Here is a 20,239-nt window from a genome sequence, read left to right on the forward strand (position 1 = left end):
ATGTCATTTTAAGTATTTCTTTTTTTGATTAAATAGGGTTAATAGAGATGGTAATGTTTGTAGTTAACTTTATTGGAAAATCTGTTGGATTTAGATATTATAAAAATCAAAGTGACAGAACAGAATAGTACTTTCCGTGGAACCCATAAGTCAATACACACATGGTGATGAGTACAAAAAAACTGGATCCACATGTCGGTAACGAGGCATAGATTCCAACACGTATCAACTTCTTTCACATTCAGCAGATCTGCAGATCAACATTTTGAATGAAGACAAACATGTGTTTGTGTTCATTTTCTACTCTTTATCGGTCTCAATCTCATCTCGAGTCCAATCTCAATCAGATAATCGATCTCATTTTGGATCAAATCAAAGATTTTAAGTTTAAAAGGTTTCTTGATTTGGATCAAGAGTCTAGGTAGGGTTGATAATAGTCTATCATTAAAAAAAAAAACTCGATACAAAACACGAGAGCCAGCGAGTGTGTCTAACTTTGATCTCTTCCAGCTCAGAGACGCTTCAACAATTCTGCAACGAAACTGTCTCTAGGAACATCCTTAACCTCCTCTTTACTTCCCTCCACCACCTTCTTCAACGTCACAACACCTCCGCTGAGCTCATTCTTGCCCACAACCACCATCCAAGGGATCCCTGAACTCTTTGCACGATCAAAATGCTTTGTTTGCCTCTTCGTCACTAGATACTCTGCATTGATGTCAGCTTCCCACAGCATACTAGCCAGCTCCGCAGCTTCTCCTAGCTTGTTATCCTCCATCACACTAACCAAAACCTGAGTCTCCGTAGCTCGAACAGCCTTAATTCATACCAAAACAAAAAACAATGTTCATTAAACCATTCTTTTGAATATAAGGACAACAACTAAAAAGAGTGTAAGACTTGGGAAGCAAGTTACCTGTTTTTGCTGTTCTTCCATTATGTTAAACACTCGCTCAATCCCCAGGCTCATACCAACCGCAGGCACTTGCTTTGATCCAAACATTCCTATAAGGTTATCATACCTCCCACCAGCAGCAATTGATCCAACCTCAGCTCCTATACAAACGGCTTCAAAGATGACACCCGTGTAGTAATCAAGACCTCTCGCTAGACTCAGATCAAAGACTATCCTGTGACTGCACTTTGACCTCTCCAGAGCTTCAAACATGATACTCAACTCATCAAGAGCTTCTTTTGACGAGCTGTTGGCTAAAAACTCGCTCCCTTCTTGTCTCAGTTTAGTCAGTAGCTCCATGGGAGCTCCTTTCTCCTTGACAAAGCCGCCGATTCTGTCTGCAATCTCTGAAGACAAACCCTTCTCCTCCACCATCTCTTTCTTCACTTGCTCGAATGTTTGCTTGTCTAACTTATCGATACTAGAACAGATGGTTCTGAATTTCTCAGCTGGTACTCCACATATCTCCAGCATCCCATCAAGCAACTTTCTATGATTCAGTTTCACCACATAGTCTCCAATCTCCAGTTTGTCAAGGAGCTCCGTTAAGATCTTAACAACTTCGAAATCAGGTCCCATTGGTTCAGACAAGCCAGCGATATCGAAATCACACTGGTAAAACTCTCTGTATCTTCCTTTAGATGGATTGTCTCTTCTGTACACCTTTGCTATTTGGTATCTTTTGAATGATGCGATACCATTCATAGCCACATACCGTGCAAATGGAACTGTTAGATCATATCTTAAAGAGCAAAGCTCTCCACCCTGCAATCAAATAACCAAACACATGAGCATGCATTTTAATCATCATCATTATCCACAAAACATATATTTAGAGATGGAGTTTAAACCTGATCAGCAATGTCGTAGATCAGCTTTGAGTCTTCTCCATACTTCCCCATAAGTGTCTCTCTCAGCTCAAAAACAGGAGTGTCAAGTGCAGTGGCACCATGTTTCTTGAAAACGTTTTGTATGATCGAAAAAGCTTTTTCTCTCACTATCATTTGCTCTTTAGCGAAATCTCTAGTGCCCTGTCATAATATCAAACAAATGAGAAATAGTATATAGACTCAAAACGCCTAACAATTTGAAGGTGAGACCTAACTGTTTACCTTTGGAAGCTTGGGAAGTCTCCTGTTCTCATTACTTTCTACAATCTCTTTCACTTTAGCCAACAGATAATCAAAACAGTCACTCTCAGGATTATAAAGACTCAAGATTTGCTCCACCTGGTCACCACCATCATTCACCAATCTCTCTTTTATAAACTGGATAACCATGCTTGTCCCCTTCCCCAAAACAGCTTTCTTATCATTCTTCTTCTTCTTCTTATCGCTCTTCGCCTCCTCTTTGTCTGCTGCATCTCCGCTCTTGTCTCCACCACCAAGTACAAAAAAGGCAGCAGCTGCTTCCAAACCAACGATTCTCCACACAATCCCCAAACACTCATTCAACTTATGCGCAAATCTGCACTGATCCTCTTCAACAAGAGCCGACTTATAACCACTCTTCAGCTTCTCATACTCCACAAAGCTCTTCTCCAACACCACTTTCCTCACACTCTCATCCCCAATGGACTCAGCACACAGCTTACGACGAAGAAACGAACACTCCCCCAAGCTCTTAACCGACATACACAAACCCAACAACGTTGTCCCCAAAGCCTCACCAACCGCAGAGTTCCCAGACCCAGTCTTCCCTCCTTTAACACCAGAGTTCAACTCAACACGAGCATCCGAATGCACACCCCTCACAACCTCCCTAAACTTCCCGTGAATCCTCGGAATCTTCGAAACCTCCTCAACCTCAACCTTCCCCACAGCTTTAGACCCGTTAAGCAAAACCTTGAGATCGCCAGCAACACTAATCGCGTCTTTATAACCAAACCCATCTCCAGAATCCAACGAATTAAACGAGGAGACATCACCTTTCGCCGCCTCGCAGCTCAAGGCGGCAACAGAGTCAACAATCTGCGACAAAGCCGTTGACTTGTGATCTATAACAGAACACACACCAACCAACGAGGAACAAGACTTCTCCAACACGACATTCTCACCTTCCGTCACTTCGATCTCATCCCAAAGCTCGAAAGTCTCGACCTTTGAGTTCAGAAGCTCCAGTATCTTAACCGGGAGAGCGGACCGGACCGAACCGGAGTTTGACAAGAGAAGCTTGTTCAAGAGCACGGCCAAGGAAGCTCTGGTCTCTTCGGTGGTTAGACCTTGAGGGATGCCAAAGGAGGCTCTTTTGATCAGTGGGAGGGGTTTGGTGGAGAATCTCTCGATCGCGGAAGAGTCGATACGTACGGTGGCGACGCCGGAAGCGATCTTGTAGACGGAGGAAGAGGAAAAGGAGGATCCTTTGCCTCCGAGAGTAATCGTCGTTCTCTCCGCCGCCATTGTGAGAGCAAAGCCACGAGAGATTGATTGAAACGCTGTTTAGGGTTTCGTAGAGTGAGAGAATATGACTATATTACTGTATCGGGTAAAAGTTGTATATTTTTTTACATTAACATAGGGTAAAAATTGTATATAGACAAAACTTATACTTTCTCAAATATGGATAGAAATTATCTACATTTTCTGACATATTTCTATAATCTCTATCAGAAAAAGATATATGATTTTTTGGATTGGACAAATTAATGTTAACCAATTTACACATATATTGCCAAAAATTAAATATATATATATATATATATATATTAATTTATTCCTTTTTGTTAGGTTTATTTACTTTCTAACAAAGTTTATCATTCATATTTTTAGATTTTAATTTTAAGCAAATGCATTAATTAAAATCAAAACATCATGTATACAAAAAAGAGTAAAATATCATTTTTTGTATAAAGAAGATTTAATTTGAGTTTCACTTTATAATCCAACTTCAGCAATCTTTGCAGTTAGCTCTCATTTTGCTCTTTAATAGTTTTTAATTGGAGTTTTTATAACCTAAACGAAACGCAGTTTAAACTGAACGAGCGATTGGGAAGAGAGAAGAAAAAGAGAAACGTTTTTCTTTATTATTACCACAAAACGACAAAAAGATCAAATTTTTCAGACAAAGCTTCCTTCAACATTCAAACAAATCACAACTCTTCTGTCCTTGTTTCTAAACCGATAACTCGATATGAGAAACAAGGATGCCATCAGTATCTGCGTAAAGCCACTCGCCATCGCAGATCCTAGTGCCTGCTATGTTGAGAGGGACTCTTTGTTCACCAAGTCCTTTCTTACTAGCCTTTATAGGATGAGAAGCTAAAGCTCTCACTCCAATGTCGCAACCATTGATCTCATCAACGTCTCTGATGCAACCGTTCACTATGATCCCCGCCCACCCGTTGTTCTGAGCTTGTACTACCGGGTTTCCTCCAAGTATGGCACAGCGTAGACTTCCTCCACCATCCACCACAAGGACTCTTCCATTGCCTGTTTTTTAAGGTTTCAAAAAACATCAGTGAGCTTTTGCTGTGAAAGATACATGAGAACAGGTTGGTTTATTGTAAGCAAAGATTCTTTTTTTAGGAAGAGTCATCTCATTTCTATTCACTAGAAATTTAGAATGGTTAGAGAATCCGGTATACACCAGGATTGATACAATTACTAATATCCAAAAAAGGTAACAAGTTCAGATATAGATTTCTATGTTATGACTAGGATAAGCTTCTGTGTGTTTGAAATAGGATTATATGTTGTTTTAAAAAGAGTTCATGTATTTGTAAATGAATTCATATGTTTTGTACCTAAGGGAATTATATGCTCTGGTAATAGAATATGTTTGTATTCCTACCAAAAAAATAGAATATGTTTGTATTTATAAGTGAATTCTATGTTTCTACCATGTATCTATGATTATTAACATCTTGTTCCCTCAACATATCAAATGATTATCATCATCTGTGAAGAGTTCTTGATGTGAATAGTACAGGACAGATTGGTTTATCTTAAAGCAGTAGTGTTACAGAGTTTCATTCTCTATAAACTAAGCAGTAGTATAGAGCTATCATTACTACTGAATCAGATAGATGATCTTAAACTTCATCAACCATAGTTTCAAGCAAATAAACATTTGAAGCTGCTTGTTAAATAACGAACCAGAGCTGAGTTATGTAAAACTCTAAACCATGTTCAATGATCCTATGAAAGTTCATGTCTCTTAAGGTCTCTCTAAGAATAAAGTTTTTGAGTCTTTTGAAATCTATATAGCAAGAAGAAAGAAGAATGAATATACATACCTTTCTCTTCAAGAAACTGACGGATCAAGCCATTGTCTTCAAACACTTTGACGGTAACTACAGGACCTGAGAATATTTGACGACGACCGTAAATCTGGAAACAGGGTTGCAGAGCTCTGAGCTGGCCACTACGGATCAGATCTTGATTCGCGTCACATACTTCTGCAGTGGTCACAAACGCCATCTCTCTCGTTCTCTCACCTTGCTTGATTCAGAACTATATGATCATCAATACAAGTAATCTTGGAACTGGTTATATATTAAACAAAAATTCAAATCAAGATTAATCTGACACAAACAAAGCGATGAATCTAGACAGAACAAAAGGGAGATTAGATCGAGTCTCATCATTCTTTTACCTGAAATAGAATAAACTCGGATTAAGAAAATAAAACTCTGTCTGTCCGTGTCCTCGAGCCTCAGAGAGATGGAAGTGATGATTTTATAAAAGCAGAACCAAAGTCATAAACACATACAACAGTACTTGCTTTGGTCATTTCATTACAATAAATAAATAAACTAGTGACTTTATGTAAAAAACAGATCGAAAAATGGAATCTTTGCTTTTCCTTTCCTCTGTTTTCGACTCTGTTTGTTTCCTTTGCTATCTCACTTTCTCTTTATGCTTTTTACGCAATGTAAAATTCAAACTTTAGATTACTAAAAGATAATTCATAAAATCCAAATAAAAACGAAACTTGGAATATCTAAAAGTATCACATCTCTCAATTATTATCACCAAAAAAAATATCTAAAAAACAGAGAAAAAAAACTTAGGGAAGAGTTCAGAGTTTGTGGATGGTTTTCATGTCAACAGCTTCACTCAGAGTCCCTTTCTCAACATGATCCCACCACTTCATCAAGAAGTTATCCACCACCAATCTGAACCACGGAGACAACTTCAAACCTTCCTCCCCCGCATCTGCTTTCTTCACCAGCTCCTTCAGCTCTTCCCTGCTCACATACTTTATATCCGCTACTTCATCCGGGTTTGGTTGGACCTTAACATCCCTCACAATGAACAGCAAGTAGTCCACTGCAATAAACAAAAGAAACATCAATGTTCCCATCAAATGAAGGTCAGGACGAGTCTCAGGGGAATGGTGATTACGTTCGTGCTCTCCCCATTTGCCATCAGAAGGAGCCTTGTAAAGCATACGTCCCAAGGGGGTGAACTCGTCGACTGGTACATCTTCAGCTACAATACCGAGCTCGTCAAGAAGCTTTCTCTGTGCAGCATTCCTCACTCCTGAATGAGAATTGACCAAACAATGAGATCAGTAGTCAAGTGAAGCTACCATTTGCTGCATACTAAATCGTTAGCCAAGAAGATACCAACCGAGTGTATTTTCCTCGATAAGCTCAGATTCACGGTAAAGAGGGTGGCTGCAACAAGTGTTTGTCCACACCAGAGGGAAAGTCACCTTTGCTTTCGACCTTTGCTGTTTAAAAGACATGAAGGAAGTTCAGTAGAATAACATATGAGCCCGCTTATTAAGACCCACCAACCACCCAAAATCACAAGAGCATCATAGCCACATCCAGTGCAACCAAATACCTTATAATAGAGCTTAGGATCTACCCTCCCATATATATTGAGCTTACTACTATCCACAAAGGTTATTTAAGATATGACACTAGTAACAAGTCTATGCATTTGTAAAGCAAAATACCTGGAGAAGCAACTCATAGTTGGAGTTGAATAAAAATACACTAAAGGCCCTGTGAAGCAAATTCTTAGCTTCAATATTCTCCATCAGATGACCTTCACATTATTTTATAAGGTATCATCAGTATCTCAAAATAGTGGCATAGACAGAGAGATAAGAAGCAAAACAGCCAAAGAAAAACAAAGCGAGTAGCCTTCTATTTTATATGTTCAACAAGACAAGACAGAACTTTTGTTATATCCAACAATACAAGCGAGGGCCATATAATGTGTCCATTCACTGAGGAGGCCTATGACATTTGATACACTAGAAATGTTACTAGCTACAGAAGAAAATAGTACGTTCGTTCGACAAATTCAGAGGCCTGTGGCACTTGATGCAACTAAGTTTAGTTTATAGGAGAAAAATTAAAAGAAGCACGTGAACTTCAACGAAAAAAACAATAGTAAGAGATAGGATGAGAATAGAACCAAGTTCGCTTACAATTATATTTGCTGTCATGCCCCACAACACGATCAGTTTCATCAACAAGAATGCATCTACAAAAAAAAAAAAGACAGACAATGAAGAACTGAATCGTTAAAATTAAGGTTGGAGAGATCAAAGTAGATGCGCATCAAGAGAACAAAGAAACACTTCTATCAAAGTAATGGGATCAACCATCATATCATCATTAGATTTTAGTATAAAAGGGGACAAAGATAAATAAGTTATTATCGGCCAAAACCATGAGACTGAACAGCATAGCATATAACCTGACCAGTAGTGTTCCACCCAACACACTGTCATGTCTTTCATACAAAGACAATGAGACATTATTATTAATAAATCGAAGTCAACAAATCTAAAAAAAAAAACTCAAATTCCCAGAACCAAAGTTCGACACTTTATTCTGTTTCTCAGCAACCTAACAATGGAGACTAACCGATTTAAAAACAAAAAAAGGTACAATTTTTGGCAAAACCCATTAGTCAGAGAAGACTTACTCGTCCTCAAACATGAGGCGTCTCTGAACAGCATCCATTCCAGCATCTTTAGCATCTGCCGTCATTGCGGTACCGGAGAAAGCTCGAAAAGTCGGCAACTTTCTCTGTGAAATGGGAACGGAAACGGATCGGAGCGATGAGAGAGGGAGATGTGAGAGAGATCTGAGGCGAATCAATGGGAAATTAAATAAAGAAGAAGCAGACATTGGTGTGCATGTGGTGGTTGATCACTGATGCGTTTCCCCTGTTTTTTACTTATGTCCACAGACCATTACCATATACCTCTCCGCATCCGATAAAACCCCCCCAGACAAAAGTGGATAAGATTTGTTTCCTCTTTTAAAAAGGGTTTATTTGCACAATTTTGTTATTTTGAGGGTTTAATCTGCAATTTTTCCCATGAAGCTGACCCTTTGAATAGTAGGTTTGAATGTCATATGTTTCAGGATAGTGATGTGAATTCAATCTCTCTGTTTATAGGTTTTTGCTTAACATTAAAGTGTAGAAAACGTTTTGGTTTAAGTGGCTTTGTGTGTTAGGATTAAGGAGCTTGTTAAGTGTATGTGTGTGTTTATTCATGAAGGCAAGAGAGAATGTTGGGTGGTTTATTCTTGATCAAGCTTTGTTATATATTTGATTATCATCTCAGTTGTGGTAACATATACTACTTACTATTCATCTGTCCTAATTTGCTGACTCGATCACGTTGAGAGACTAATAATGGGTATCAAAATCAGCTATATAATAACTAATTTCTGTATACATTCACCTTTTTCTTCTTGTTTTTCTCTATTAACGTGTAAGATTAGGTGTAAAGACACCGTCAAAGATTAAAAGAGAATATGACTTTCTTTAGTTAAAGAATGCTAAAACAAATTGGTGGAATCTCTAATTTATCTTTAGTTAGAGAATACTTTTCTTAGTACATTGTGGTATATATAGTCAGAAACCTTGTCCTGCAGCGCACATGCTATTAATAAGGAAGATGACTCGATACTCCTTACCTCCTCTGTTTTCCTTCTTTCAATAACTACTTTTCAAAACCTAAACATCTTACCCTTTTGCATCTACTTTGCTTGAGAAGTTCGTTGAAGTTTCAACCTAAGCCACTAATGTTTTGTTTTTTAATTTGCAACCTATGTCCTAACATCTAGTGGTCGAAAATGTCACACAGTGTAGTAATCTTTTATTGTATTATAATAATAATGGTAATCGCTACAACAATGACAAGTTAAACATAAAAGATAAAAAGTAACTTAGGCATTAGTGGTCATGGAGCTAATTGACCTCTCATGCACTAATGAAGAGTAGCCTTTCTGTACAATTCTAATGCTTAAAAAAAACAAATCAAACCTGACTAACTTGGTTAGCTCTTATTTTCAAACTTTAGCAGCCTGCAGTTTCGGCGTCTGGACATTCTCTTCTTCATGGAGAAGCCTTTTCCTCTTGAAGCCATAGCCGTGATAACGATACATGATGCTCAATAGACACTGCCTCAAGCTCAGGGTATCAAACGCCTCAATGAAATTCAAATCCCTTTGTCTCCACTTCAAACCAGCGTTCTTCTGGTATTCCTCAAGCACAGATGATAAACACCAGCTCTGTACTTTCCTCAAGCATCCCACCAAACAACCTGTCCTATGCTGCATTCAATAATTGAGTTCACCAAAACCATTAGCGTCCTGTAAATAACTAAATCTCATTAAAAAATGTCCAAAGAGGAAAAAGGGTTGATGTATACTATTATTACCTTTCCGGCTTTGCAGTGTATGAGAATAGGATGGTTTCTTACATCTACAGAGAAAAACAAAACATTTATTAAAGACATCATTAAACAGCAGCAGCTAAAAAAAGACAGTGCTGAGTGTTGGAATCCTTACCAACTAAGACTTTGAGAGCATCCAAAACTGTATCTTTTGGCATAAGAGTTGGAGGATCCTGCAAAATCATAACCGATTCAGTTATAAAAAAAAAAATCAACAGTGACTCAAAGATCAACAAGAAACAAAAACGCACCGTTTTGCCTTCGATTCCAAATTGGAAAAGCTTAATGTTGTTAGCCTCAAGAAACTTGAGATTCTCCTCAGTGTATGGCTCAGGACAAAGATAGCTGTTTTGGTGAATCAACAACGAAAAGGAACGATTTTTATCAGCTCAAATGTGAATAAAAACAATTAAAAATGTATAATTGAATAAACCCGGCCACAAGAGAAAAACTCTTACATGATGGAACGAAGATTTAGAGTTGTGAGAAAACCGAAATTCTCCGGTTTAGGAAACCCGGACCGGTAAATCCCGTCTTCGACCATCGAGAAATTCGACGGCGCAGCTAAAACACCACCGTCGACGTGATCTTCCGCCGCTTCCATTATCAAACACATTGAGGATCAGAAGAAGCAGAGAGAGAAACAGAGAGCAAAGAATTGATTTTTGAGAGAAAGAAAGGCTTCTCCTTTTATAGGAGGAGCTTTGAAAAGCGGACTCTGATTAAATGGGGATTTAGGGTGGACCCTCACTGGTATCTCTAGGATCTTGCCACGTGTAGTATCTTGTTCTTTTTGTTTAGATCCTCACCGCTGACTATTCTTTTAGAATCTTTAATTTTTAGTCAATCCTGTAATATTTTTCTATTCGAAGAGCAAGAAAATTCTCATATTAAAAAGTGGTCGACCTCGAATCAAATTCAAAACTAGTCGTCGAATCACACCATGAAAAAAAAAAATCTGAGTGGTCTCATTTTGATTTTTCTTCTATAGACTGAAAGTATTGAGTATTGACCAATTGTCATTGACTAGGGAAAAAATCGTCATAGACATATCCTTAATCACAATTAAATAGGATAAGGGATAATAAATGTTTATGTTCATATGAACTATTTGTATCTGTTCAGTATCTAATTTAGTATATCTAAACTGAGAATCTATTTCTTTCCTTTTTATTCTGGATAATCTAATCTTTATAGTCATGTTTAAGATGGATGATTCATTACTCACAAATAGGATAGAGGATGATAAATATTTATGTTTATAACTTTATAAGAATTTTTTGTATCAGTTTAGTATACCAAAATTTGAGAATCTGCTACTTTCCTTTTTTTTTCTCTGGATAATCTAATCTTGCTTATAGTCATAGCTAAGATTGGTGATTCATAAGATTTATATTTAGGGTTTGGTTATCTGACACTTGTTTCTGTCTAAACTGCTGATTTACTATTTATATAAAAACAATATTTTTAAATGCTTTTCTGTATACATTTTTTTAAAATAGATATATATTTTGGCTATTGTTTTGTTTTTTCAAGAACACTATAAAACATAAGAGAATTGTAAGAACATGAGTTTTTTCAATCAGATCATTTGAGTTATACATACCACATGTTGTTTGTTTGTTTGTTTATTAATCCAAACCATCTTCATCATATATAAAGAGATATGGTTATAAACTTGTTAAAAAACTTTAAAATGTATATTAAATTTTCAAATGAGAATCTTTCCCTTGAAAATTACTTTGATCGTTAGCTTCAAAGGATGAATAAAAATCCTAAAGAAAGTTTCAATCTTCAATAGCATCACTCTCAAACTATGATTCAGTATGGTGCAAAGAAGCTCCACTGTCATCTTCGAAAGAACCAACCTCAACCTCTGATTTTACACGATGCAAAGAGACTTCTTCATTATCATCTCCTGAATCATCATCATCATCAAAGTAAACACTTTGACTATCATCAGTTTTTGAGCTTTGCATGTGCTCAAGATGAGTATGATCTTCCTCTTTCTCCTCCTTCTCCTTAGGCAAATCATCATGATCTTTGTTGCTCTCATATCCCGAAGAGATGCTTCCTCCATCATTTGATTTTTGGCTGCTTTTACTGCTTAGCCTCCCCTCATTAATATCCACGTCTTCCCAACTATATCGATACTTTATCTTCAAGCTCTGCGCCTGGTTCTTCTCGTCAACAGGCTTTGGTGGTTGACTCTCTTGGTCCTTTTCATGTTCATCATCTGAGTTAGAATCAGACCCATCATCAGATTCGGTCAAGCTATCTTCCTCCTCAAGTTTCTTCTTCTTCTTCTTACTCATCATCTCCTTTTCATTGTCCGTAGATGAATCTTCATCTGATGATGTACTAGACTTGTCATCTTCAGTAGCTACCTCAGGAGTAGGAGACACAAGATTTGAATCATGCCGGCTCAAGGCTATAGACATGCTTTTGTCCTTGAAGGATAACATGGGAACTGCTGTGGGAATCCCATCTTCTGTTGACATTGAAAGGAAGCTAAGTGCAACCATTACATCGCTTATCAAAGGACGAGCCGTTGGTTCCTCTTGCACACACATTGAAGCTATTGCAACTGCTTGGTTTAAGCCTCTCTCTGAAAATTTCTTCTTCAATATTGGATCTACCATATCAGGATATCTCTTTGGATCTCTAAATATCGGTTGTGCCTGCGATTAAAAGGAATAATAGTTCATAAAGAACACAAAAAATATAGGAAGCTTTGTCTTTATGGTTTGTTTATATTTTACCCATGAAACTAAGTTTTGTTCATCATTAGGTTTAGTAGTATCAAGAGCTTTTCGACCAGTGATGAGTTCAAGCAACACAACTCCAAAGCTATAGACATCTGATTTCGTGGTGAGAGTTCCTCCTCGAGTATACTCAGGCGCGGAGTAACCGTAAGTTCCCATTACACGAGAAGATAAAGCCATCATCTTATCACCCGTCCCTGGTCCTAGCTTATGAAGGCCAAAGTCACAAAGCTTGGGACACAAGTCATCGTCCAACAAAATGTTTGAAGCTTTTAAATCACGGTATATCACTGGTGGATCCACTTTATCGTGCAAGTATTCAAGTCCTTGCGCTGCGCCATATGCTATCTGCATCCTCATTGTCCAATCCATCGGTTGACGGTCTGGTTTTGGCTCTACAAAACCAAGCATCCCTAATCTCAGTTTTTTTTTTCTTTTAAAAAGTTAAAAACGTGTTGAAAAAGAAACTCTCTATACATATCTACCTTGAAGATTGTCTTCAAGGGTACCTCCAGAGATATAGTCATAGACCAAAAGCCTTTGATCTCCATCGGCGCAATACCCTACAAGCTTAACAAGATTGGGATGATCAAGTTGACCTAATGACAAGACCTCAGTTTGAAACTCTTTGTTCCCATGCAATCCATGCTTGTCTAGTTGCTTTACAGCCACCACCTACACATTCCCCGAAACAACACAAATTATTACTAATTATGGTTATTTGTACTGGTTTTGGGAATAGGTAAATGAAATATAGGTCTAGGACTCCCAAAATTTAAAAGATCATTTACATAAATATAGACTTCCAATTTTTTTTTTCTTTTTAAACTAGATTTCCTATAATCTTTAAAATTTTAAGACCGGCCGTGACAAAGATCATGGATGGTTGAATGAATTCAATGGTTCTCAATTATAACTTTTCAGTATCAAACCTGGCCAGTAGATTTAAGGGTTCCTTTGTAAACCCTACCGAATCCACCTTCTCCTAACAAACATTCTTGCCGGAAATTCTTTGTCGCTGTTGCTAATTCCCGGAAACTGAATATCTTCAACGTGGTTTCTTCTGATTGCTCTGCTTCATCTGGTTGTCTCCTCTCTTTAACCAAAAAAAAAAAGTAACAAGTTTTATTACCTAACGTATCAACCACGTAACTCATAAATAAGCCAACGTTAGGACATGCATACCATGCAGTTTGACTTCGTTGTTGTTAGCCTCGTCGGAACTTGAAGATTTTTTATTCCTAGGCGTAGAAAAACACGGGAAGCAGTGCATGATGATCCAAATAAAAATAACTTAACGTTGTTTTGCTTAGGATTTAGCAATAGGTCGGGTCCTTCATGAAGGTTGAAGGACCGACGTAAAAGAGAAACAACACGAAAAAATGAGAGAAAGAGAGGAGTAAGAAGAAGAAAAAGAGGGAGATAAATCAAAGCCACCTAAAATCGATGAAGAAGAATGACTTCTCCGAGAAGTAAGGAAAAAACAATTTTAGATTCTTTTAATTCTCAATCTGTCAAAATGTTAACTTCTCCCAAAAACATGGAGAACCATCATTTGATTTCTGTAAAATATAACTATATAGCTGTAAGAAAAATAGTTATGCTTCGATGTAAAGATATTTTTCTATCAAAATTAGAGAAAATGATAGATGATATCCAGCTTAAAATGGAATAATACTTTTCATAATTTAGAGAGATTATTCAGCTAAAAATGGAATAATATTTTTCATAATTTAGATAGACTAATTATCCAGCTAAAAATGATACTATAGAAAATCAGCCCTAAGTGATGGACTAGTATAAACTATTTGTGGACTCACATAAAATCAGTTCGTTCTACTTGTAAAACCAGCCCCCCTTTCTCTGATTTTGTAAGTGTCCTTCACGGACCTTGGATATGCTCAATGGCAACTGTGAATCTATGAATCCGGGAGGCTGGAAAATGATTGTATCAACCAGTGGTAGTCAAAGATTACTGAAATAAGAGTTACATTGGGAGTTTCCTTATTTGGTGATGAATCATGTTTTGCTTTGTGAGCTCCAAGTACTAAAATTCAAGAATGTGATATATGATCATTTATCTGCTCATACTTTAGTGTTTTGCTTCCTTAGCATGCTTTACTTAGGTTCTACTTCACTCAATGAGTATGTTGCATTTGCATTAAATCTTTGGTGCACTTGCAGAGACTACGAGTGGACGCCAATAGGATAAAAGGCTCTCCAAATAGCCCAAGCAATGATAGAACCAAATCAAGTTTAGCTTAGCTATATTCTCTCTATATTATTACTAGAGAGTTGTATATATCTGGAAAATTTAATATTAAATTTTTAAAAAATATTTAATTTTTCAAAAAAATATTTAATTTCATCTAAACGAATTAACCATATCGAAAAGGACAAAATAATTATACAAATTAAAAATTTTGACGCGTTTTCGACCGTCCAATTTCGGTGGAAAAGATAAAAAATAAAAATAAAAAAAATCGACAAACACGAACACAGAACATGAGTAGGGTACGTAGTTCCGTCGTCGTACTTACATAAACAACTAATTAATTAAATTAATAAATCTCTGACTTTATTATTTCTTTTTTGTGTGGAGGTGAGACAAGAACGCTTTTCTGCTTTTCGTCTCTCTGTTTACACGATTCTTCTTCTTCTTCATCATCTATGTCCATTGTCGTTTACTTCTCTCTACACTCTCCGATTTGGGTCTCGCTCATCGGCGAATCAGTTTAGAGTGATGACAGTATAATAATGTCTTATGCTCATCGTCATCGTTGAATACATTCTTCTTCACTTCTATGGATTTAATTTAATGCGGGAGTTCCTATGTCCTCTCTTCACCTTTGATGATCAATCAAGGTCCCTTCACTTTCTTCCTCTTCTTTTCTTTAGCTTTTGTCGGAAAAGTTTGTTTTATTAAGAATTAGGTTTAATCTTGAATTCTGTTTCTGATCAGAGGCAATGTGGCAAATGAATTTGAGTTCAGACGAAACAATGGAACTAGGTTCTTACCCTGAACGACCAGGAGAGCCTGATTGTTCCTATTACATCAGAACCGGACTTTGTAGATTTGGCTCAACTTGTCGGTTTAACCACCCTCGTGATCGGGAACTGGTACTGCACATTTTCATAGTGTTCTTGTGTGTGTTCAGTTTTGGAGTTTAGAGATGTTTGGTCGGATCCAAAGTTGGAAGCCTTTGAGAGTGTTTTCGATATCTCTCTTATAGGTTATAGCCACTGCAAGGATGAGAGGAGAATACCCTGAAAGGATCGGTCAGCCTGAATGCGAGGTATATATTAGCATTTTCTCAAGCTCATGAGTCATCTTCTTTGTACAAACTAACTTACATTTGTATGTTTTGGGGTTTTGGTTAGTACTATTTGAAGACAGGAACATGCAAGTTTGGAGTAACATGTAAATTTCATCATCCTAGGAACAAAGCTGGGATTGCTGGGCGAGTCTCACTCAATATGTTAGGCTATCATCTACGCTCCGTATGTTTTTTACATTTTTATTTATTTATTTCATCATCACACTTGCCATTGTTTCATCATGTCTTAGTGATTGAATAACTACAGAATGAGGTTGATTGTGCTTATTTTCTAAGAACCGGACACTGTAAATTTGGCGCCACTTGTAAATTCAACCATCCTCAGCCTCAACCAACAACCAACCTCATGGTTCCCACTTCAGGCCAACAACAGTCTTATCCTTGGTCAAGAGCTTCTTTCATTCCCACCCCTCGATGGCAAGATCCCTCTGGCTTCACACCATTAATGATGCCTCAAGGAGTTGTATGGAACCCTTACACCGTAAGTTGTGTCAAAGACAACACTGCTCATCTGATTCTTATGATTCGAACTGAACTTTTTCATTTTGTTAGGGTCAGCTTGGCTCAGTTTCTCCTTCAGGAACCGGAAATGATCACAACAACTACAGAGAATTGCAGCAAAACGAGTCAGGCTCATCTGTTCCGCAAGGAGGGATCTATGCATTACCAAGTGAAAGTGTCTTCCCGGAGAGACCAGGACAACCTGAATGCCAATTCTACATGAAGACAGGAGACTGCAAATTCGGAACAGTTTGCAAGTTTCATCACCCTAGAAATAGACAAACTCCTCCTCCTGATTGTCTCTTAAGTCCCATTGGCCTCCCTTTACGCCCTGTAAGCTGCTCAACAAGTGAAAGAAAACACATGTTGAATTAGATTAGAACTTGGTTCTAATTGTTTACTTGTTTTTTGGATATAGGGAGAACCGTTGTGTGTGTTCTATAGTCGCTATAGAATCTGCAAGTTTGGTCCAAGCTGTAAATTTCATCACCCAATGGGGGTATTCACATACGACAACACAGTTTCAGAGACTGATGAGGTTGTGGAAACAACAACCGGACATTCCAGAAGACTCTCAGTTTCTGAAACAAGACAAGCAGCTACCACCTCTGGTCAAGAAACTACCATTGATACTACTCATCAGTGAGTGAATAAACAAAAGAGCTTAAACAAGCTTTTGATTTTCAAAGAGAAATCTGTAAATTCACGTTTTTTTTACATTTTAATCTGAAGTATTTACAATTAATAATTTATATTAGAGGTGATTATACAACTGATCTTGATCTGATCGCCATTGTTGTAGTATTCTTTTTGGCAAATCAGGTGAATAAGGTAAACATTGTAATTAGTAATTACCGGTCTGGTTTAGAATTTCTTATTACCACTTTTGGAGTAATAACCAATCAAGTGAATTAAGATCAGTTGTTTATAATCTGTACTTCCATGACCATTTTTCTTCATGGAAATCTCCTATTCCATGGAGTAGATCTGAGGAGTGCGGAGGTGCACATTATTTATTCACTTAATACTTGGATATAACGAAACGATATTTAAAAGAAAAGACACAAAACAATTGGACGTGTAAATGAAGAGGTAATTGTACTTTTCAGGACGTCGGCTGAATTTGATTAGTAGTGTATTTTGAAGTTTAATCATTCGTTTTATTTTGTGTGTGTTTCAGACTTTTTTTTGTCTGATCAAATAGAATAATACCAGCTTATATAGATACTACCTAACTTTGGTACGTATCACGTACACATATTGGAATATACAATGCTACGCGTATGTAAATCTAAACTATTAAAACAGAAGTACATTTTGTACTTTCCCCTTAGTTTTCCTCAATAATTACCACAGAATGCCACTGACATTAAACTCACAGTTTTATGTTTTACTAAACCGAGAAACACGTTCTGAGAACAAACTAAACAACCCGTTTCCTTAATTATTAAACCAGAAAATTATAAAACTCATTACTAAACCACATTCTACCACTTTAATACATATCGCTCTATATATTACCTTAAACAAAGACGTTTTATCTTACTATTAAACCATCAATTACAAACCAATACTAAATATCTACATCACAAAACAATCAAAATACGATTGCTGGTTACCTTCATACCGTCGAATTGAATTGTCATACTCCCTTACTTCCTGAGTTCAGCGCATCAGATTAGTAGTTTTCGTCTGCAAAATGAAAACCATTATATTAGATAGATACAAATATATGTCATACGAAAAAATCATAGTTTATATCAATACTACTATAAATCATTTAATTCCACAACAATACTAACTTAGACAAAACGAGTTTTGGTATGTAAATTGTTTAATTGAAAATCAAAAGTAATCATAGTTTTACCTTATAAAATATATTCATATATTTAAGTCGACAAAGATATCACTAAACTACCACAAAATCTTTTTTTTTATTTCTAATGTTGCAAATCACGTCAAAACTTCATTATTAACCTATAAATAATTACCTTCTATAATATATTCCTATATTTAAGCAACTATCAACCAATTCGATATTATTAACTACCACAAGATCATTTTTCTTCCAAATCTTGCAGATCACGTAAACAATCTTACATTTAAAAACCTATATTCCATTAGCAACTACCAAACGGATCAAAATTGGAATAAAATCGTAGAGTATATTCGCTATTTAACACAAAAATATATCAACTAACAAAATCTTAGCACATAATATGCGATTGTTACTACCCTTTACTAACTAGCTATATATACATCTTCCCCATAGCTTCAACATCGTTTCATTCTAAGAAAATCCTCCAAAAATGCCTTTTTCAAAGAAGTTTCAGGCAAACCTCAGAAAAAAAACTATGAATGCAGTTTTCAAAGAAGTTTTCAACAACTTTTAAGGTATTTTTTTTATAGTTTTGATGTCTTAGACAGTTTAAGAATTTTTATGTGTTATTTTAAAAGAACATAGAAAATCTTGCGTTCTTTGATAGAATTTATATTCTTTGCAGATTTCAGTCAGTCAGATGTTCTCTACGGTGGAAGAATGGTAGCTGTGTCACAAAGTTTTTTATTAGTTATGCAAACAACATTTGTTCTTTTTTCAAAAAAAAAATCATTTCAATAACAACAGACTTCTTTCTTTTTCGAGATGGATATGCATTCTATATTTTCATCTAAAACCACATCGAAATAAACTTGGTGTTATATAAGACTACCAGCGAAATATATTCAAGCAAGTTAAAAAAAAAACTAAACTTAAACCGGGGTGCTAAATCTGTTGTTCTTATTCTTCACAGTCTCACTTTTCTTTCACCTTTGGAATTACTTACAATAGAGAAGTGATTACTAACCATGTAATAAATCTGTTGTCATGTCATGGTTGTTGTCTTCTTTTCCATCTTGATTACTGCTACTGATAGAGGTAGAAAATGATCTGTGTGCCTTCACTTTGCTATGTCATGTTACAATTGATGATCATGTCTATCCTTCAACATGTCTCTCCCTGGTCTTTTCTATATATCCCATCTGTCCCCTGTCCCTATGTTTCTCCATAAAGAGTTGTTGGTCTATATTAATAATACATCATGCCAGATCAACAATTATAACTTATAAAAGTGGGAAAACTCAGACAATCAAGTGAAGCAGACATATGTAGTTACAAAGTGTCTATGACCTTCATATTTAACCAGACGAAAAAATAATGAATCAAGTTTGTTAACTCTGACCATTCTACTCTTGAGCTAAAGATCTTGATTTCTGTTTCATATTACTTAGATCAAGTAAACTATGATATTAAACGGACAATTATAGATTAGACTCACCTTTTGTTATTATTAAAAAGCTGAAACTCCTGCCAACTATTACTTGCAAACCGTGAACAAAATAGATCTTCTCCGCATTCCTTACCCATTGGTAACTTCAACGAGGTGTTTTCTTCATGATTCTACAGGTTACGGGCTCTAGAAATCATAGAGAAGGGTCTTCGTATTTCAAACCTTAGATCTTTTGAAAAATCAGAAAACAAAATATAGATTAGGACAAAAAATCGAAACAAACCAGTATCAGTAGACTAGGACAAACCTTCGTATGGCATGATCTTAACGCCTAATCAGTAGATCTATCTTCTGTAATCCTTTTGGTGAAAAAAACATGGACGTTTAAGAGAACAACAGACATCGCCGACGATGAGATCGGTTTGAGAAACCGATGTTATAAGGGAAAGTGAAAAGTCAGTAAAAGCAGTCGTTTTACGGTTTTTTTTCCCGGAAAAAGAATTATATGGGCTTTGATTTGTGTTTCAGGTCCACTAAGTGTTGGGTTACAAATGATAGTAATTTTAATTTCATAACCAAAAGGCTCAAATCAATTCATATAATTAGGCTTTATTAATTTAATTATACATATTTCTATTTTTAATATATTTTTGGAGTTACTTTTCCAATTGGTTTTATAGTTTCTATCGATTTTTTTCTTTTTAAATCTATATAAACAAAATAAACAATTTTTTTCTTTACACCAATTTCAAAACA

At 36.3% G+C, this 20,239-nt stretch overlaps 6 protein-coding genes and 1 long non-coding RNA gene across 12 annotated transcripts; 1 reads left to right on the top strand and 6 right to left on the bottom strand.

The window, feature by feature from the left end:
* Positions 1-343: 343 nt before the first annotated feature.
* Positions 344-3,540, bottom strand: LOC125606966 (histidine--tRNA ligase, cytoplasmic-like). Its single transcript, XM_048776221.1, has 4 exons — positions 2,068-3,540; positions 1,807-1,986; positions 917-1,720; positions 344-817 (listed from the first exon to the last, which is right to left on the bottom strand). Exons 1-4 carry the CDS (start codon positions 3,352-3,354, stop codon positions 512-514), a joined length of 2,577 nt encoding a protein of 858 aa, XP_048632178.1. The 5' UTR covers positions 3,355-3,540; the 3' UTR covers positions 344-511.
* Positions 3,541-3,957: 417 nt separating this feature from the next.
* Positions 3,958-5,791, bottom strand: LOC106438952 (putative 4-hydroxy-4-methyl-2-oxoglutarate aldolase 2). Of its 3 annotated transcripts, none has more exons than XM_013880274.3 (3): positions 5,549-5,791; positions 5,190-5,406; positions 3,958-4,383 (listed from the first exon to the last, which is right to left on the bottom strand). In XM_013880274.3, exons 2-3 carry the CDS (start codon positions 5,371-5,373, stop codon positions 4,067-4,069), a joined length of 501 nt encoding a protein of 166 aa, XP_013735728.2. In that variant the 5' UTR covers positions 5,374-5,406; positions 5,549-5,791; the 3' UTR covers positions 3,958-4,066. The 3 variants fall into 3 exon arrangements, with proteins under 3 accessions (XP_013735728.2, XP_013735730.2, XP_013735729.2); XM_013880276.3 differs by having other exon boundaries at positions 5,190-5,394; positions 5,549-5,782; XM_013880275.3 differs by having other exon boundaries at positions 5,190-5,438; positions 5,549-5,781.
* A 35-nt stretch (positions 5,792-5,826) lies between these two features.
* LOC106438951 (isopentenyl-diphosphate Delta-isomerase II, chloroplastic) lies at positions 5,827-8,104 on the bottom strand. The gene is made up of 6 exons (XM_013880273.3): positions 7,846-8,104; positions 7,343-7,398; positions 6,863-6,954; positions 6,529-6,631; positions 6,301-6,438; positions 5,827-6,225 (listed from the first exon to the last, which is right to left on the bottom strand). Exons 1-6 carry the CDS (start codon positions 8,049-8,051, stop codon positions 5,975-5,977), a joined length of 846 nt encoding a protein of 281 aa, XP_013735727.1. The 5' UTR covers positions 8,052-8,104; the 3' UTR covers positions 5,827-5,974.
* Positions 8,105-9,019: 915 nt separating this feature from the next.
* LOC106443865 (tyrosine-protein phosphatase DSP3) lies at positions 9,020-10,311 on the bottom strand. Of its 2 annotated transcripts, XM_048776229.1 has the most exons (5): positions 10,069-10,311; positions 9,862-9,955; positions 9,726-9,783; positions 9,596-9,639; positions 9,020-9,488 (listed from the first exon to the last, which is right to left on the bottom strand). In XM_048776229.1, the coding sequence occupies exons 1-5, from the start codon at positions 10,224-10,226 to the stop codon at positions 9,225-9,227; spliced, it is 618 nt and encodes a 205-aa protein (XP_048632186.1). In that variant the 5' UTR covers positions 10,227-10,311; the 3' UTR covers positions 9,020-9,224. The 2 variants fall into 2 exon arrangements, with proteins under 2 accessions (XP_048632186.1, XP_048632185.1); XM_048776228.1 differs by having other exon boundaries at positions 9,726-9,955.
* A 911-nt stretch (positions 10,312-11,222) lies between these two features.
* On the bottom strand, positions 11,223-13,811 carry LOC125606968 (receptor-like kinase LIP2). The gene is made up of 5 exons (XM_048776227.1): positions 13,561-13,811; positions 13,308-13,471; positions 12,861-13,050; positions 12,373-12,770; positions 11,223-12,291 (listed from the first exon to the last, which is right to left on the bottom strand). The coding sequence occupies exons 1-5, from the start codon at positions 13,646-13,648 to the stop codon at positions 11,425-11,427; spliced, it is 1,707 nt and encodes a 568-aa protein (XP_048632184.1). The 5' UTR covers positions 13,649-13,811; the 3' UTR covers positions 11,223-11,424.
* A 1,378-nt stretch (positions 13,812-15,189) lies between these two features.
* LOC106438953 (zinc finger CCCH domain-containing protein 33) lies at positions 15,190-17,097 on the top strand. The gene is given in 8 exon segments (XM_013880277.3): positions 15,190-15,214; positions 15,217-15,240; positions 15,338-15,495; positions 15,609-15,671; positions 15,757-15,876; positions 15,961-16,194; positions 16,266-16,547; positions 16,633-17,097. Coding segments are annotated over 8 exon segments (1,116 nt in total). The 5' UTR covers positions 15,190-15,207; the 3' UTR covers positions 16,861-17,097.
* Positions 15,880-19,950, bottom strand: LOC125606970. 3 transcript variants are annotated; one of them, XR_007338206.1, is made up of 6 exons: positions 19,791-19,950; positions 19,532-19,712; positions 19,061-19,248; positions 17,834-17,906; positions 16,640-16,795; positions 15,880-16,552 (listed from the first exon to the last, which is right to left on the bottom strand). It is a non-coding gene; the product is annotated as an uncharacterized LOC125606970 (long non-coding RNA). The 3 variants fall into 3 exon arrangements; XR_007338207.1 differs by having other exon boundaries at positions 16,640-16,834; XR_007338205.1 differs by lacking the exons at positions 15,880-16,552; positions 16,640-16,795 and having other exon boundaries at positions 17,559-17,906.
* Positions 19,951-20,239: the final 289 nt, after the last annotated feature.

This window comes from Brassica napus, chromosome A3 (genome assembly GCF_020379485.1).
Source record: "Brassica napus cultivar Da-Ae chromosome A3, Da-Ae, whole genome shotgun sequence".
NCBI lineage: Eukaryota > Viridiplantae > Streptophyta > Magnoliopsida > Brassicales > Brassicaceae > Brassica > Brassica napus.

Bases quoted from the DNA above. Each gene is read 5' to 3' on its own strand.
- LOC106438951 (XM_013880273.3), bottom strand. From the start codon at position 8,051: ATGTCTGCTTCTTCTTTATTTAATTTCCCATTGATTCGCCTCAGATCT. The intron at 6,955-7,342 runs GTAAGCGAACTT...AATAATGTGAAG, and splicing joins GCATGACAGCAAATATAATT to GTCATCTGATGGAGAATATT. The intron at 6,439-6,528 runs GTTGGTATCTTC...ATTCTCATTCAG, and splicing joins TATCGAGGAAAATACACTCG to GAGTGAGGAATGCTGCACAG.
- LOC106443865 (XM_048776228.1), bottom strand. From the start codon at position 10,226: ATGTGTTTGATAATGGAAGCGGCGGAAGATCACGTCGACGGTGGTGTT. The intron at 9,640-9,725 runs GTAAGGATTCCA...TTTTCTCTGTAG, and splicing joins TGCTCTCAAAGTCTTAGTTG to ATGTAAGAAACCATCCTATT. The intron at 9,489-9,595 runs GTAATAATAGTA...TATTGAATGCAG, and splicing joins TACACTGCAAAGCCGGAAAG to CATAGGACAGGTTGTTTGGT.
- LOC106438952 (XM_013880274.3), bottom strand. From the start codon at position 5,373: ATGGCGTTTGTGACCACTGCAGAAGTATGTGACGCGAATCAAGATCTG. The intron at 4,384-5,189 runs GTATGTATATTC...CTTAAAAAACAG, and splicing joins TCAGTTTCTTGAAGAGAAAG to GCAATGGAAGAGTCCTTGTG.
- LOC125606966 (XM_048776221.1), bottom strand. From the start codon at position 3,354: ATGGCGGCGGAGAGAACGACGATTACTCTCGGAGGCAAAGGATCCTCC. The intron at 1,721-1,806 runs GTTTAAACTCCA...ATTTGATTGCAG, and splicing joins TCTACGACATTGCTGATCAG to GGTGGAGAGCTTTGCTCTTT. The intron at 818-916 runs GTAACTTGCTTC...GTATGAATTAAG, and splicing joins TGGAAGAACAGCAAAAACAG to GCTGTTCGAGCTACGGAGAC.
- LOC125606968 (XM_048776227.1), bottom strand. From the start codon at position 13,648: ATGCACTGCTTCCCGTGTTTTTCTACGCCTAGGAATAAAAAATCTTCA. The intron at 13,472-13,560 runs GTATGCATGTCC...TTTTGGTTAAAG, and splicing joins CAACGAAGTCAAACTGCATG to AGAGGAGACAACCAGATGAA. The intron at 12,292-12,372 runs GTAAAATATAAA...TTTTAATCGCAG, and splicing joins AACAAAACTTAGTTTCATGG to GCACAACCGATATTTAGAGA.